This window comes from Podarcis vaucheri, assembly GCF_965113315.1.
Source record: "Podarcis vaucheri genome assembly, chromosome: 4".
Lineage (NCBI taxonomy): Eukaryota > Metazoa > Chordata > Lepidosauria > Squamata > Lacertidae > Podarcis > Podarcis vaucheri.
The window spans coordinates 3,953,201-3,970,730 of record NC_138762.1 but is presented as its reverse complement, the minus strand read 5'-3'; the positions used below and the strand labels follow the sequence as shown (position 1 = coordinate 3,970,730).

The following is a 17,530-nucleotide window of genomic DNA, read 5'->3' as shown; positions in this document are numbered from 1 at the left end:
AAATGTTATCTGGTCATCACATATAGTTTTCCTATAATCTGTAAATTTAATCCAGTCTTCAGTGAATCTCTGGTCTCGTCGGTTCCGGATCCTTCCTGTTAATTTATCAAGTTCTGCGTATTCCATTAATTTCATTCTCCATTTTTCAATCATAGGTAATTCTTCTTGTATCCATTTTTGGGCCATTAGCATTCTTGCTGCCGTTACTGCGTATAAAAATAACTTCCATTCTTTCTTATTAATTTCATTTCCTATTATTCCTAATAGAAATGCTTCTGGTTTCTTAACAAATGTATATTTCAACAGCCTTTTTAACTCATTATATATCCTTTCCCAAAAGCATTTCACTTTTTTACACTCCCACCACATATGGTAAAATGTTCCTTCTTTTTCTTTACACTTCCAACATTTATTACTTACTTTATAAATTTTTGCTGATTTTACCGGTGTTACATACCATCTATATATCATTTTCATCACATTTTCCTTTATTATAGTACACGCAGTAAATTTCAGTCCTTCATTCCACAATTTAACCCAGTCTTTAAATTGTATATTATATCCAAAATCTTTGGCCCAATGGATCATAACCGATTTAACCTCCTCGTCCTTTGTATACCATTCCAATAATAATTTATACATTTTAGGCAAAAGTTTTACGTCATTATTCAGTACTTCCAATTGATATTTTGATTCCTTGTTGGCAAAACCTCTTTCTAATACATCTTTTTAAAACATTTCATTAATCTGAAAATAATCCAACCAATCATTTACATTTTCTTTTACTTCAACATATGGTTTCAGTTTCCATTTACTTCCTTCTTTCATTATTAAACTTCTTTATGTTATCCACCTCCCCCTCATATTGATCTTCTTCACACTCATCACCTCCAACGGAGACAACCAATGTGGAATTTTTGACCCCAGTAGGTTTTTATACCTATCCCAGATTTCTGTGAGAGATCTTCGAATGATGTGGTTTTCGAAACCCTTGTGCACTCGTTTCTTGTCATACCATAGATATGCGTGCCGACCGAATCTGTTATCGAATTCTTCCAAATCTAACAATTCCGTGTTGTCTAATTTTATCCATTCTTTCAACCAACAGAGGCACGATGCTTCTTAATATAATTTCAAGTCTGGCAGGGCGAAGCCTCCTCTATCTTTTGCATCTGTCGGTAACTTAAATTTTATTCTCGGCTTCTTACCCTGCCAGATATACCTTGAAATCATTCTTTGCCACTCCTTAAATATTGCCGCCCCTTTGATTATTGGAATAGTCTGAAACAGAAATAACATTTTCGGTAACACACTCATCTTGCAATTCTTCCCCCAAATGATAACTTCATTCTCCCCCACACCTCTAGATCTCTCTTAATTTTATTCCATATTGGTATGTAATTATTTTGAAACAGATCAATACTCCTAGGGGTTAACAAAATCCCCAAATATTTAACTTTCTTAACCACCTCTATCCCCATTTGTTGCTGCATTTTTTCAATTATTTCATGACCATATTTTTCGCAATTATTTTTGTCTTTTTCTTATTTAATTTAAAACCCGCAACCTGACCAAACTGTTCTATTTCTTCTAACACCTCTTTAACACTACTTATGGGATCGTCCACTGTTATGACCAAGTCATGGGCAAAGGCCTTTACTTTATATTCATTTTGACCAACTGTCACTCCCTTTATTAGTTCATTACTTTTTACTGATCTTAGAAAGACCTCCAGAACCGAAATGAATAACAACGGTGAAAGAGGACACCCTTGTCTTGTGCCTTTAGTTATTACAATATTTTCTGTTGTTACATTATTAACTATTAATTTCGCTCTTTGATCAGTATATATCGCCCTTATACCGTTAAGGAAAGATTGACCCATATCCATAAATTCTAAGTTTTTCAACATAAATTCCCATGAAATATTGTCAAAGGCCTTCTCAGCATCCACAAACATTAACATCACTTGTTTATTGTTCCTGGTAGTCAGATATTTCATTATATTTCTTATATTTCTTATGTTGTCTTTCATCTGCCTACCAGGAAGAAAACCTGCTTGGTCCTTATGTATCATTTCCTTTAATCTCTTTTTCATCCTATTTGCTAATATACTTGCAAACAATTTATAATTATTATTTAACAATGAAATTGGCCTATAATTTTTAACTTGAGTCAGGCCAGAATCTTGTTTTGGAATAAAAGTGATATAGGCTTCTTTCCATGTTCCTGGTATTTCCTCCTTTTTAAAAATGTTATTCATCACTTCTTTCAATGGCACAAGTAGGGTGTGTTTCAATTCTTTTATTTCGCTTTTAATTTCCTCTATTTCAATTAGTTCATTCAATTGGTCTTTTTTGTCCGTCGGTATTTTCTGCACCTTTTTTTCTTTTAGAAATTCTTCTATTTTTTTATGTTGCTTCTCTCTTTTCTTTTATATAACTGTCTATAAAAGTCAACAAATGCTTTTCTAATTTCTTTCGGATTGTCTATTTCTTGGTCTTCCACCTTAATTTTGTTAATTATGTTTTGTTTTTTTCCCTTTTTTTAATTTGCCAAGCCAACCATTTCCCTGATTTATTTGCAAACTCAAAATTCTTCTGTTCCATTCTTTTAATATTCCATTCCACTTCTTTATTGATTATCATCACAAATTGAGTTTGTAAAAGTTTTATGTTTTGCTTCAGTTTCTTATCAGTGGGCCTGGTAGTTAAATTCTTCTCATTTTCCATTATTTGTTTTAAGATTTCTTTTCTCCCTTTTTCTCTGAATTTATTTTTAATTGTGTTCTGTTGAATAAAGAAACCTCTCATCACCGCTTTACTAGCGTCCCAAACAGTACTCATTTTTGTCTCTTTATTAACATTATTTACAAAGTAGTCTGCCAAACATTTTTGTGCTCCTTCCACTATTTTCTGATCATCAAAAAGATTGTCATTTATTCTCCACCGGAAAGATTTTTCTTCATATCCTTTTAGTATACATTTTACTGCATTATGATCGAAAGAACCTTTGGCTGTATTTCAATCTTTAGAATTCTTGATGTTAATTCATTAGAAATCCATATCTGATCAATTCTATTTTTTTTAACATAATATTTATTAAAAGTTTAAAAATTACAGAGAAAAGAAGAAAAGAAAACAACAAAAAATTTAACAAGACATACATTCCGATACATAAAAAAAGGAAGAAAGATAAAAAAGCATAAAAACCAATACAACAATACAACAATAAAAAACACACACCCAATATTCCATATCTTTATCTTTCATTTACTTGTTTCATCGACCTCCTCACACCTCCGTAAAAGTAGTGGTCGATTCAAAGCACCGCGCCGCTCACCCCACATCGCTTCGGATCCCCCAAAAAGGGTTTCCCTGCGAGTAGAGGAGGTGATCCTGGTGTCAGCCGAATCCCACGTTCCCAGGCCTCCTCCGCCTGGGATTTTGAAGGGTCTCCACCTTCGCCGCGGCAGCAAGACCCAATTCATATCTGATCAATTCTAGACATCGATTGATTCGATTCTAAAAGTAAATTGTTTTTCTAATGGGAGTCTTAATCTCCAAATGTCAATTAAATTGCAGTTGTCAACCATAGGGAAAAAAAGTTTTTGGTAGTTTTCCTTCTTTTGTTCTACCCACTGCTCTTAATCTGTCCATTTCCATTGAAACTACTCCATTCATATCACCCATTATTATAATCTTTTGATCCAAATATTCAAATAACTTTACCATTTGGTGCATATATTCCGACAATTATCATTTTTTTTGCCCTGCCATTTGACTTGTACTGCTATAATTCTGCCCTCTTCATCCTTGAAGATCTGTTGAGCCTCTAATTTGTTTTACCACCCCTCTCTTCTTGCTTTTGTCAGATGAAATAAACTCACTTCCTAATTTTTTATTGATTAAAATTTTTCTATGTCGTCTCGTCACATGCGTCTCTTGCAGACAAGTAATATCCAAATTCTTTTGCTTTAAATATTGTTCGATTTTATTTCATTTTTTTATCGTTCATCCCATTCACATTCCATGTCCATAATTTCAGCGCCATGATGTTTTTTTTCTTTTAAAGTCCAATTATAATAAATTCTTAAATCTGTTTCTCTACTTCCTCCTCTTCTTCTTCTTCCTCTTCTTCTTCCTCTTTATCCTCTCTTTCCCTTCCTCTTTTATCATTTTTATCTCTCCTTTCTTCTTCTTCCAACTCTGAAGAGTCTCCCCCGCAAGCTCCTGTTTCCGCCGTTTCCGCTTCATCTTCTTCTCTCCCCAGCTCTTTGTATCTTCTTAGAAACCTGTATGTTTCATCTGGTTTTGTAAGCTTATGTTTTTCCCTTATAAGAAAATGATATCCCCTACGGGAATTCCCACTTAAATTCAACTTGGTTTTTCCTCAGAGATTGCACCAGGTGTTTATAGAATCATAGAATCATAGAATCATAGAATTTGTAGAGTTGGAAGGGACCATGAGGGTCATCTAGTCCAACCCCCTGCAAGGCAGGAATATTTTGCCCAATGTGGGGCTCAAACCCATAACCCTGAGATTAAGAGTCTCCTGCTCTACCAACTGAGCTATCCCAGCTGCTGTTTATACTGGTCTCTTTTTTTGAACAGATGAAGTGGAACGTCTTTAAAAATCATTGTATAATTTCCATCACTATTCAGTCTTTTCTCTCTGTTTTTTTGTAAAATTAAATTCCTCATTTCTCTGTCTTTAAAGATAATTAAACAATCTCCTGGAAATTTCTTTGCTCTTGTTGTCCTCATCTTAATTCGAAAAGCGTTTTGAATTGTTTTAGCGACCTCTTCCACTTCCATTTCTAACAATTGGGCAATCTCTGATGTCAGCTTTTCTTTGATCATTTCTCCCTGAACCTCGGGCACAGATCTCAGTCTCAAATTTGTCTCTCTTTGCCGTAGTTCATTCATTGCAATTGCGTCCCATAACTCCTCCTGCGCCTTATTAACTTCTGACTCCTCAGCTTTAATCTTTTCCTCCTCTCTTTTAACCTCTCTCATTTCTAATTTTGTTCGTTTCATTCCTTCCTCCAAACTTTGTGTTCTCTTGGACATATCTTTCATTTGTCCTTTTAGTTCCTTAACTGTTAAGTCTACTTTTTTAACTGTGACATCTATTTTTTTGTCCATCTGTTCTAATTTTGTCTCTAAATTTTTCTCACTTTTTAAATTTCAGATTTAATTTCTGCAAACATCTTTACTATTTCCCCTTTTAATTCTGACTCTTGCCTTGAACTTTTTCTTTCCACAGGTGTCGCCCCTTCACTTTTTTTTTTTGAGTATGAGACATTCCTAATATTAAATATTAGCTTCTTGCCACTTGTATGGCTAATCCAATCCACGCTCCAACAGCCAGGCAGTTAAAATATCCAGCCTCTGTCTTCTAAGAACTTTACCACTTAATCCATCCCTCCACCATAAAAAATAGAAGGTACATCAAAGGTCTTAGAGGCACTAATTGTCTGTTACACAGATCTTTTGTAATCGAAAGTAGAAAGTACAGAGGTCCATTTCCGACGTTCCCAGAAATTTCACAAAAAAGACTGTAAAAAAAGGGCTTTTTTAATTCCTCATCCCTCTTAGCGTTAATTAAAGGTCCATAAAAAAGATTTCTAATCGCCAAAGTAAAATCCGTTTGAATTAACTTACAGTTTTGTCCCGTTCCGTGAATCCCTCCTGTGTATACTTAGAATTCCAGACGAGGCTGACCTCCTTTTTCCCACCTCGTCCTCATCGAATTGCCTCCAATTGTTATTTTGATTTTTTAATCCTTTTTAAGTCCTTTTAAATTTGAATTCTTAGTGTTTGTGCACTTCTGCGCACAAGCTTGGGGCTTCGCTCCTGGAGGATAGTAATGGCTTCCCACTGCCTGCCTTTCTACCCCACTGCTTTCGTCGCCTCCAAAGGAGGTTACCTGGCGGCCGGGGGAATTGCAAAATGGCCGTGCTGGGATCCTGCCCCCTGGATCTCATTCCAGGGGTGTTTTGGGGGGCTGCGGCACCCTTCCAGCACCCCCTTTTTCCTCCCAAGAGCTGGATTCCCTCTCCAGAGAGAAATCCCGCTTGTCTTCGCTCCCGCAATCAGCCGGAATTCTCTCTGACATTCGTTTTTTAATCCTTCTCCCCATTCTCTCTTTTGAATCCTTGTTTCTTTTTCAGGGAAAGGATCTCTTTGCAGAAATGGAACAGATTTCTTCTGAGGCAGAGAGGCCTCCGCTGGACACCAGAGAGAGGCAGCTGGGTAAGGAGGGAGGATTTTTTTCTCTGTTTAGTCTCATTCTGTTGGCTTTCCAACTCATCAGAGGAGGGAAGATATTTTTCTTCACAACTAACATTTGAAATGCACCCAAATATCCAAATGCACTCAGCAGGCGAGACTTTCTCAAAGGCCCCTCTGTAGTTTGAGATGCACTGATTTACCTGTGAGAGAAGAAGGTACTCCTGGCGTCCTGCTTACCTTTTTTCTCTTGCAGGTGACACAGTGATACTGGCTAGACCTCTTCAACCATCTCTGAATGGGGACAGAATGGAAGCAGCGGCTGTGGAACCAGATCAGGTCAGGGGAAGCTGCCTTGTGGGGAGAGAGGCCAAGGGGTGGAACAATGTCCTAGCTCAAGGAGTGGTGGTGAACAACAGTGTTGTCTCAGAGTAGGACATTTCCCTTTTTTTTAGGGTCCAGTGTGCTTTGAAGATGTCGCTGTCTGTTTCACACACGAGGAGTGGGTGTTGCTGGATCCTGACCAGAGAGCTCTGCATAAGGACGTCATGGAGGAGAATTGTGGGATCATGGCCTCTCTTGGTAAGGCTCCTAGTGGAATCATAATATCTGTTTTTAAATTCAAAACTCCATATGTGTCGAATCTCATATATTTTCACAGACCTCAACAGCGCCCCCTACAACACTGGATATTAAAAATCCCCCCCCTAAAAAAAACCCTTGAATAGTAAATTACTGTTTTTTCTGTTCTTCCTCCCATTGCAGCTTATTAAACAAGCAGCAGCCTGGTCTGAACTCCCCAGACCCTTTTGACTGTATACTTCAGAGTTGTTAGGGAAGTTGAAGTAGCTTCTGTCAGGTTTTCAGTTTTTGTTTTTCCTCCCGTCAGTCTTTGGTTGTCCAAAGAGAAGACTGACATTGGAAACGGGGGATTGCCATGATGGAGCCAAACAAAATCCATTCAAGAGAAGAGCCAGGCTTATCGAATCACAGGTTCCCCAAAGCATGTCAGTTGATCCCCGTTAATTAATGCACCCAACCCTTCAGAAAACCATCCATCTATCCATCCCACTTGTGTTATGCCTCTATTACCAGAGTTAACAAGTATTCTTCCTTAATTTCTCCCTGAGGTGCTAATCCATTTCTCTTCATTGTAGATAGAGATAGACGGGAAATTAACAACATGGGTGACCATGACAAAATCCCAACAATGGAGAAGCTGAATAAATATCTTGAATGTGGGAAAAGTTCCTTTTCCACTTCCCATCAAAGAAATCCCATTGGGAAGAAACCCTATCAGTGCATGGAATGTGGAAAGAGCTTCAGTGAAAGCCACAAGCTCACTTCCCATCAAAGAATTCATACAGGGGAGAAACCCTATCAGTGTGTGGAATGTGGAAAGAGCTTCACCCACAGCCACAATCTCACTTCCCATCAAAGAATTCATACAGGGGAGAAACCCTATCAGTGTGTGGAATGTGGAAAGAGCTTCAGTCAGAGCTCCTCCCTCACTTCCCATCACAGAATTCATACAGGGGAGAAGCCATATCAGTGTGTGGAATGTGGAAAGAGTTTCACAGATAGCTCCTCTCTCACTTCCCATCAAAGAATTCATACAGGGGAGAAGCCATATCAGTGTGTGGAATGTGGAAAGAGCTTCAGTCACAACCACAGTCTCACTTCCCATCAAATAATTCATACAGAGGAGAAACCCTATCAGTGTGTGGATTGTGGAAAGAGCTTCAGTGACAGCAGCAGTCTCACTCGCCATCAAAGAATTCATACAGGGGAGAAACCCTATCAGTGTGTGGAATGTGGAAAGAGCTTCAGTTTCAACCACCATCTCACTTCCCATCATAGAATTCATACAGGAGAGAAACCCTATCAGTGCGTGGAATGTGGAAAGAGCTTCAGTCAGAGCGCCAGTCTCACTTTCCATCAAAGAATTCATAGAGGGGAGAAACCCTATCAGTGTGTGGAATGTGGAAAAAGCTTCAGTCAGAGCACCAGTCTCACTTACCATCAAAGAATTCATACAGGGGAGAAACCCTATCAGTGCGTGGAATGTGGAAAGCGCTTCAGGAATAGCTCAAAACTCACTTCCCATCAAAGTATTCATACAGGGGAGAAGCCCTATCAGTGTGGGGAATGTGAAAAGAGCTTCAGTACAAGCTCCTCTCTGAGTTCCCATCAAAGTATTCATACAGGGGAGAAGCCCTATCAGTGTGTGGAATGTGGAAATAGCTTCAGTCACAGCAGCAGTCTCGCTTGCCATCAGAGAATTCATACAGGGGAGAAACCCTATCAGTGTGTGGAATGTGGAAAGAGCTTCAATCGCAGCCAAAGTCTCACTCGCCATCAGAGAATTCATACAGGGGAGAAACCATATCAGTGTGTGGAGTGTGGAAAGAGCTTCAGGAGGAGCTGCAATCTCAGTTCCCATCAAAGAATTCATACAAAGTTCCCAAAACCCGGAAGGAATATTAAGTAACTAGAATCCCTCTAGAGGGGGTTCTGAGACATTACAATGGCTGCAGGTGGAAAAATACAGGCTGAGCTGGATAGAATGTTTTTTCTCTTGGGAAAATTACAAGGTCAGAGTGAAGCTTTGGCTACAAATGCTACAACTTTGAATTTAAAAGTAAACAAACTTGCTGAATGTGTCAAGGACTTGACTCAAGAAACCTATGCAGCTGAACAAGAAGAGATATGTGCTGTTTCAGAGGAGTGGGAAGGAGGAGCTGAAATGCCGCAGACGACAAAGGAGAGCCAGAGGCCTGCTAAGATAGCTGCTAAGAAAAACAAGATCTGGATTATGAGAGCTTGGTTTGAATTAGAGAATGAAGAATGGAGGGATCTCCCTATGGGGAGATCTGAAGACCTATGGATTACAAATCTGATCAAGGCAAAAGTTGGAGCTTTTGGGACACTTGGACTTAAAAGCAATAAGAAGCAAGATTTGGGCTCCACTTTTGAACATGGAGGTCTGGTTGGAAGAAACATAGACCCTATTGGGACAGAGCTTCTCTGAGACCTGATGTCTAATATAAAGGATTACCAAAAAACCCGGCAGAGAGGGACTGAGAGAGATTTGAGGGCCTCGGATGTGAGATCTCCAGGCTGATAGTTGATGGACTGATGGACATTTTTTGGGGATCGAAACTGGGAAAGGAGGGGGTGAGAGATTTGGAATCCAAAGGGTGTATAATTATATGTTGTTTTTCTGTTATTTTGTTTTGCAATTAATATAAAAATTGGGAAATTCGTGGAAGGGAATTTGGGTCGACCTTAGAAAAGGGTGTAAAGAATGAGTATTGTGGTTTAAATTGAGGTCCATAAGTTAAAATTGGTTAATTAAGATGAATTAAGTATAATAATAATAAGGTAAAAGCTGGGGACAAGAACTTGCTGAGCTAACTATTGGAATTGGAATACAAGAAGGGGAGGTGTGGGGAAGTCAGGGAAAGATGTTAAGAAAATAGGGTTTTGAAACTATACTTGTTATTTGTGTTGTGTGTGTTTGTGTTTTTGTGTTTGTTTAAAACTTTAATAAAAATGTATTTTAAAAAAATAAATACAAAGTTCCCCAAACCCTTCATTATACAGCTTTCAGTGCCAGGGAAAAACTCATCTCTTTAACCAGTCCTTTGGCTGAATGACATCTAATGCCCTTTTAAAATGTGGTGGGGAGGTGGGGGTTACAGGTTTTGGGCTGTGTGTTTTGTATTTTCATTGTGTGACTTTGTGTTGTAACCGTCCTGAGACCTGTGAGTGTAGGGAATGGGAGTCAACTCTTAGAGTCTGAGGGGTCTTTGCCCCCCAATAAGATATTTGAAAGGGCCACCCCCCACTTCATAGGAACAGCCATTCAAATGGCATGCTTGCACCGCATCCTGTGACTGTTTAACCGAGGCGGGGCTTACTAAACCCCTCCTATATTTTATTCAACATGGCACCCCTACTATAGGGTGCTATAGAAATGAAATAAATGCATAAATAAAATAACACCATCTTGATTGCCTTCATTTGCACGTTCCAGCTTGTCAATATCCTTATTATTATCATTTTATAATTCATGCACCCTTCATCTGAAGATTTCATATTGATTCACAACATAAACAGACAGGTTGAAAGCATGGCTTTCTCAAAAACGACTCAAGCTAGAGAAATCTCTCTTTTTTCTTTTTCTTTTTTTGGATGGAGTTACAGATTGTTTCTCAGGGGACTGCTGTCTAAATAGCGCATCTTAATTTCAGTAAGGTTTTTGACAAAGTCCCCCTTGATATTTATGTGAGGATGCTGGTAAAATGAGGCTGAACTAGGTAACTGTTAGGCGGATTTGACTGACCAAACCCGAACAGTCTTCCTCCATGGTTCCTCCTCATCCTGGGGAAAAGTGACAAGAGGGGTGCTGTAGGGTTCTGTCCTGGGCCCGTTGTTGTTCAACGTCTTTATAAATGTCTTGGATGAAGGAACTGAAGGGATGCTCATCACATTTGCAGATGACACCAAACGGGGAGCGGAGGCCAATGTGGCAGAAGGCAGAATCAGATCAAGGGCAGGAATAGTACCATTTTCTTTTGCCTTGGTCAGACCCCAGCTAGAATAAATACTGTGTTCAATTCTGCGCACCACAATTTAAGTGTCTTAAATTTTGTTTGCCAGGGGAAATCAAGAAGGTGAGGGAACACAATCCATATTCCTGTTATAACACATGGCAAATGTTTGTTGAATATATAAATTGTTAAGACTGTTGCAGGAATCCACCCAACACTCATGGGAAAATGTATCGTGGTCTTTTAGAACAGGCATCCCCATACTCGGCGCTCCAGATGTTTTAGGACTATAGCTCCCATCATCCCTAGCTAACAGGACCAGTGGTCTGGGATGCTGGGAATTGTAGTCCCAAAACATCTGGAGGGCCGAGTTTGGGGATGCCTGTTTTAGAATAATGAAATGAAGCTTTAACAAACGACATGCTGAAAGTCTGAAATTCCATCAGGACAAGTTACTTTTTGTTTACTGTTGTAACTATTGCTTTCTGAATATTTATCTTCTGTACCATAAAGAAAAATAATGTTTTTTAAAAAGGAGATGAGGAAATGATGTGTACTATTCCATCCATCTGCTTGCATGTGTTGAGTTTTATTTGGAGACTGTAACTCCCAGTAATTTCATTATTTGTATGTGTTTCTGTGTGTTCAGCACACATGATTGCAGGTGAGACTGAATAAAACACTTCATCGTAAAAACTAGAAGCATCTAATGTTCCCTGGACTTTTAATAATAAATAATAATAATTTTATTATTTATACCCCGCTCTCCCCAGCCAAGGCCGGGCTCAGAGCGGCTTACAAGCAATAATAAAAACAAGATGAATGCTTGCAACTTAAAAACAAAATTAAAATACAACATTGAAATATTGAAACATTAAAATATTAAAATGTAGCCTCATTGCAGGAGGAGAAGGAAAGGAAAGAAGAAAGAGAGGGAGGGAGGGAATGAAATTGGCTGCAAGCCAAAGGCCAGGCGGAACAACTCTGTCTTACAGGCCCTGTGGAAAGAAATCAGATCCTGCAGGGCCCTGGTCTCATGAGGCAGAGCGTTCCACCAGTGGGGCCAGTGTTGAAAAGGCCCTGGCTCTGGTTGAAGCTAATCTAACTTCCTTAGGGCCCAGGACCACTAGGGTGTTGCTATTTATGGACCTTGAAGCTCTCCGTGGGGCAGACCGGGAGAGGCGGTCCCGTAGGTACGAGGGTCCTAGGCCGTGAAGGGCTTTAAAGGTCAAAAGCAGCACCTTCAATCTGACCCTGTACTCCACCGGGAGCCAGTGGGGCTGGAAAAGCACTGGGTGAATATGCTCCCATGGCAGGGACCCCGTGAGGAGCCTCGCTTTCTGCACCCGCTGGAGTTTCTGGGACAGCTTCAAGGGCAGCCCCGCGTAGAGCGAATTACAGTAGTCAAGCCTGGAGGTGACCGTCGCATGGATCACTTTTAGGGCAATGCATGGTGCTTTTGTTTGACACATAAAAATCTGGCTGCTCCCAAAGACTTGTCTGTCTGTCTCTGCATCACAACACTGCTTTGGAACGGCTTCTTTCTGATTGGTGGTTAAAATGACTATTGGCTGGTGCTGGTGCTTGAGGATGATGAAAGGTACTTAACAAAAAAAGTTGGGTTTACAAAAAATTCCCTAAAGCCACGTTTCTCAGGCTAGGCGAGCCATTGTCCTGGTCCCACTCATCTTATGGTGGACTACAAAGCTCTTAACAGCTTCTGATCAGATTGCCTTCTCCCATGTATTCCTGACTCAACTGCTTTGAGAAAACTGGCACAGTTACTGGTTCCACCTAGAACACCTGTACTTGTGAGCATTCAAAGTTTTAGTGTGGCGACACAGGTAGACTTTGGAACTCCTTGCCTGCAGTTCTTTTTCCTGCTTTTCTTTTTGGGTGCCTGCAAAAATAAATAAATGTTTGTTTAGGCAAGCCCATCCAGATATTTAAAATGTGGACATGTATTTTAATCTGATTCTCAGCAAACGGTTCATTTGTAATTATTTCTAAATATTTTAAATAGTTGTGTGTATCTTCTTCTACTGATGGAAAAAATTCTGCATGTGTGTGGGGTGTGTGTGTGTGTGTGTGACACCGGGTACCACCTGCCCTTGCTATGCCTCTGGAGCTGGAGCTGCAGAATTGGTCCTTTCCCCTGCAAGCTGCTCCTCCACTTTCCGGCCAAGGGAGGGAGATGCTCAGAGTCCAGCCAAGAGCCTCACCCCCCAAAGGGATGTCTGGGCATTGGAGTAGCCAGGGGGGCAGCTGCCCCCCCGAAATCCATAAGAAATAATAAGAATCTGAGGTTCTGCCAAGCGAGAGAGGGCTGAGCTGGAGGGACTCGCCTTGGCAAGGGTTAAAGGGAAGCGAGCTGCCTTCCTAGAGAGGACAGGAAGCAAGGGGGGGCAGGTCCTCCAGAGCCAAGGCCCCTCCCTCCCCAGTCCTTTCCTGCAAGAAAGGGGGGGGGGTGTTGCTTTGTGTCTCTGCTGCAAGGGCTGCCTCGCTCTCCCCTCCCGGGATCTGGTGAGTCTCCTCTCTCTCTGGGATCTGGTGAGTCTCCTCTCTCTCTCTCTGGGATCTGGTGGGGGTCCCAGGGCTGCAGCAGGGGAGGGGGCCTGGGGGGGCTGATCTGCTCCTGCAGGGGGGGGGACCCCAAGTCAGGGAGGGGAGGGTCAGGGGTGCAAAGACCCCCCCCAATGCTCCTGCTACCCAGAGGAGGGAGGAGCCCCGGGGCTGAGAGCCAGAGCTTTTTGCCAGACTCCCCAGGAGGAAGGTCAGGGAAGGAGAGAGCGGGGGGGGGGACCCCAAGTCAGGGAGGAGAGGGTCCTGCCAGGGAGGGGCCAGGTCTGCCACGCTCTCCTTCCTGCAGATCAGAGGATCCCAAACTCATTTGCCCCTCCGCCCCCCCCTTTCAGGAAAGATCTCCCTTCTTCAAACAAAGGAGTCCCTGGGACTTTAACTCTGTGTGAATTCGCTCAGCCTCATTGCACAACAGAGGAAACATCTGCAAATGGTTTTCCAAACTGGACGAAGAGGTGGACTAGCCCCCCCCCAAAAAAAGGTGGGAGAGAAAGGCCAGGAATAAAGAGAGGGATCCCAGCCCAGAGTCTGGCTGCTGCATTGGGGACCAGTTTCCCAGTGTCTCCCAGGGCAGCTCCCCACGGAGGCCACTGCAGCAATCCCCTCGCACCCAGAGCAGGGCATCCCAGGACCACATCCTCTCTCTCCCAAAGGGATGGTTGCTGGAAAACCAGCCGGAAATGGGCGCTGCTACTCACTGAGCCTCCAGGGACCTTGGCATCAGTGGCTGTGTGTTAAGCTATCTATTAGAATACTAATACTAAATTACCCTCCTAAATTTCAAGGGAGATGTATTTGACCCCGCCCACCTGGCCCTCTGGGGTTTTCCAGATACATACCTGGCCCAAAGAGCAAAGAAAAAGGGACCCCACCCCAGGAGTCTGCCTTGAGAGCAGCAGAGAGTCCAAGTTCAAGAAAGGAGACAGAAGCAGGGGAGTGGGGGGAGAACAACTCCTGAGGACCCCCAGGTGAGGACCCCCACTAGAGCCAAACACCCATTTTCCACAAGATACAAATGACTCCCTTGTCAGTCAGTTCTGACTTCATGCATTGACTGGATGGCAGGAGAAACCAGCCTGATTCTTCTCCCAGAAATCCCTTCCGTTGCCTCCACATTTTGCATTGCAATCTTTCTTCTAGGAGAGCTAGAGGCTGCCTCTTCTCCTCCTCTTCCTCCTCCTCCTCCTCCTCTTTCTTCTCCCTTTTAAAAAGGACCTTTCCACCTGGTCTAGGGGGTGAGGCCAAGACTCACCCAGCCCTACTGTGTTAAATGTGTATTCTGTAGTTGACCTCCTTTGTAATGTTTTATTTTGATATCTTTAAGAGAGTATTTGTTTCCTGTTATGTTGCTTTGACTATAGTCTATATATTTGACTTTCTTTACCTTGCTTTATTTCTCTTTTATTGATTTTGTGGGATGTGAAACTGCAGTCAAGTAGAAGATTCCTACAGGGGACACATTAGGGGATGTTTTCTACCACTCAGAAGAAGACTTCCTGTTTCCTCCTGAGCTGGGACAGACTTCCACTACATGTGACTTGAAGAGGGTGCAGTCTGTTGTACTAGCATGGAGGAGCACATGGCCTCCATCTTCTGATCAGTGTGTCTTCTCCATTTTGTATGTTGTTGTGTGTTTGGGGAAGTGACTCTTTAGTGGCAGTCATTTGGGACTAATTTCTTTATGGAATAGTTCTAGTTGTTATGTAACCTAAGCCTGCCTTCAGGGATATGTCTGTGAACGTGAACGAATCTGTGAGTAAACTACTTTTATATTAACGTGAATCAGATTATTGTGCTTATTCATTTAAAGGGGATTGGAAGGGATTTTACCAGGAAGGAATCTTTAATAGTAAGAGTCAGATGAGTCAGCAACAAGCTGATCGCTGCGTAATCTAAAAAAGGGGGATGTATGGAACTAGAATATGGAACTTGCTAGTGTATGTTAGGAAGGATATCATTCAATAATATATCTTCTTCTAACTCCCCAATTATCCCCACAGATTTAATATGCTGTAAACCACTTTGAGATTTCTCTTTAAAATATAAAGTGTTATAGAAATTTAAATAAATAAAATAGCTCACGGTTTGGGCTGTGTTGCAGTCCAGCCCTGGTTCCCTCCAAGACTCATCCATGCTTGCTCAGGGAACCTTTTTCTTCTCCTGATATTAGACAACTTTTGTAACTGAACCATGTATTTGCTTTGTAGGATTTGCTAGAGCTTCTCATTCAGACGGACAGAACTTGGCAGAAGACCAAAGGGTTCCTTCCGATCTCTCAGAGGCTTCCTGAGAGCACAGATGGATGAGCGAGACTCAGCTGGCCCTGAAGCAGGAAGTGGCCATGCCAGCCAAACTGGGAGCAGTGGGGGATTCTGGGAAAGCTCTGTGCAGAAGATCCTGGGTGAGGAGGACACCCTCCGCTCAGAGGTGCAGAGCCAGCAGGTGAGGCAGTTCTGCTGCCAGGAGGCCAAAGGACCCCGAGAGGTTTGCAGCCGACTCTACCACCTTTGTCGTCAGTGGCTGAAGCCAGAAAGGCACACAAAAGCTGAGATGTTGGACCTGGTGATCTTGGAGCAGTTCCTGGCTGTCCTTCCGCCAGAGATGGAGAGCTGGGTGAGGGAATGCGGAGCAGAGACCAGTTCCCAGGCAGTGGCCCTGGCCGAAGGTTTCCTCCTGAGTCAGGCAGTGGAGAGAAAGCAGGTGAGAGAGACTTTCCTCTAGATACTCCCAAGGGGCTCCAAACAGGACAGAGAACATCCCATAATGGTCTGCTGATGGCCCATCCTTTTTCTGAGAAGGCGTCCATGGAATGAGTTCTGACATTCTTAAAGCTGTTGGCCCTGACATTCATTTTTTATTTTTTTATTTTTTTAATATATATTTTTATTAGTTTTCCAATATAAAACTATACAAAACAAAACATCCAATTTATCACCAACATCTTTTTTTTTTACTTCCATCAACATGTCTGATAATTCTCCGTCTTGATCACTTCTTGCACATTTCTTAATTTAATATTGCACTACAATAATATCTTAATTTACCTTATTTTTTAAACAATATTTCTACCATACATTCTCACAGAGCTTCCTGAAAGCTTACAAATGTTATCTGGTCATCACATATAGTTTTCATATAATCTGTAAATTTAATCCAGTCTTCAGTGAATCTCTGGTCTCGTCGGTTCCAGATCCTTCCTGTTAATTTATCAAGTTCTGCGTATTCCATTAATTTCATTCTCCATTTTTCACTCCCACCACATATGGTAAAATGTTCCTTCTTTTTCTTTACACTTCCAACATTTATTACTTACTTTATAAATTTTTGCTGATTTTACCGGTGTTACATACCATCTATCTATCATTTTCATCACATTTTCCTTTATTATAGTACACGCAGTAAATTTCAGTCCTTCATTCCACAATTTAACCCAGTCTTTAAATTATATATTATATCCAAAATCTTTGGCCCAATGGATCATAACCGATTTAACCTCCTCGTCCTTTGTATACCATTCCAATAATAATTTATACATTTTAGACAAAAGATTTACGTCATTATTCAGTACTTCCAATTAATATTTTGATTCCTTGTCGGTAAAACCTCTTTCTAATACATCTTTTTTAAACATTTCATTAATGTTTTCATCGCCTCCAAAGGAGGTTACCTGGCGGTCGGGGGAATCGCAAAATGGCAGTGCCGGGATCCTGCCCCCTGGATCTCCATCCAGGGGTGTTTTAGGGGGCTGCGGCGCCCTTGCAGCACCCCCTTTTTCCTCCCAAGAGCTGGATTCCCTCTCCAGAGAGAAATCCCACTTGTCTTCGCTCCCGCGATCAGCCGGAATTCTCTCTGACATTCATTTTTAAATCCTTCTCCCCATTCTCTCTTTTGAATCCTTGTTTCTTTTTCAGGGAAAGGATCTCTTTGCAGAAATGGACCAGATTTCTTCTGAGGCAGAGAGGCCTCCGCTGAACACCAGAGAGAGGCCACTGGGTAAGGAGGAAGGTGGTGTTTCTCTGTTTGGTCTCATTCTGTTGGTTTTCCAACTCATCAGAGGAGGGAAGACATATTTTTTCACACATAACATCTCTAATGCACCCAAATATCGAAATGCACTCAGCAGACGAGACTTTCTCAAAGGCCCCTGTGTAGTTTGAGATG

At 41.6% G+C, this 17,530-nt stretch overlaps 2 protein-coding genes across 11 annotated transcripts in view; both read left to right on the top strand.

Moving 5' to 3' along the window:
- Positions 1-17,530, top strand: part of LOC309530300 (uncharacterized protein) — a 670,922-nt gene that overhangs the window by 9,615 nt on the left and 643,777 nt on the right. The gene's annotated exons all lie outside the window — the stretch shown is intronic.
- LOC309530290 (uncharacterized protein) overlaps positions 1-17,530 on the top strand; it is a 123,454-nt gene that overhangs the window by 60,046 nt on the left and 45,878 nt on the right. For 2 of the 10 annotated variants that reach the window (XM_082219026.1, XM_082219018.1), the window contains exon 5: positions 6,490-6,572. The exons of 1 other annotated variant lie outside the window; for it this stretch is intronic. In XM_082219026.1, coding sequence (XP_082075152.1) covers positions 6,490-6,572 — 83 coding nt within the window. Of the gene's footprint in view, positions 1-6,120; positions 6,258-6,489; positions 6,573-6,688; positions 6,816-13,148; positions 13,340-15,576; positions 16,070-17,280; positions 17,363-17,530 lie in introns of those variants that run through there. 7 more of the 10 variants (XM_082219020.1, XM_082219025.1, XM_082219022.1 and 4 more) reach the window with 7 other exon arrangements.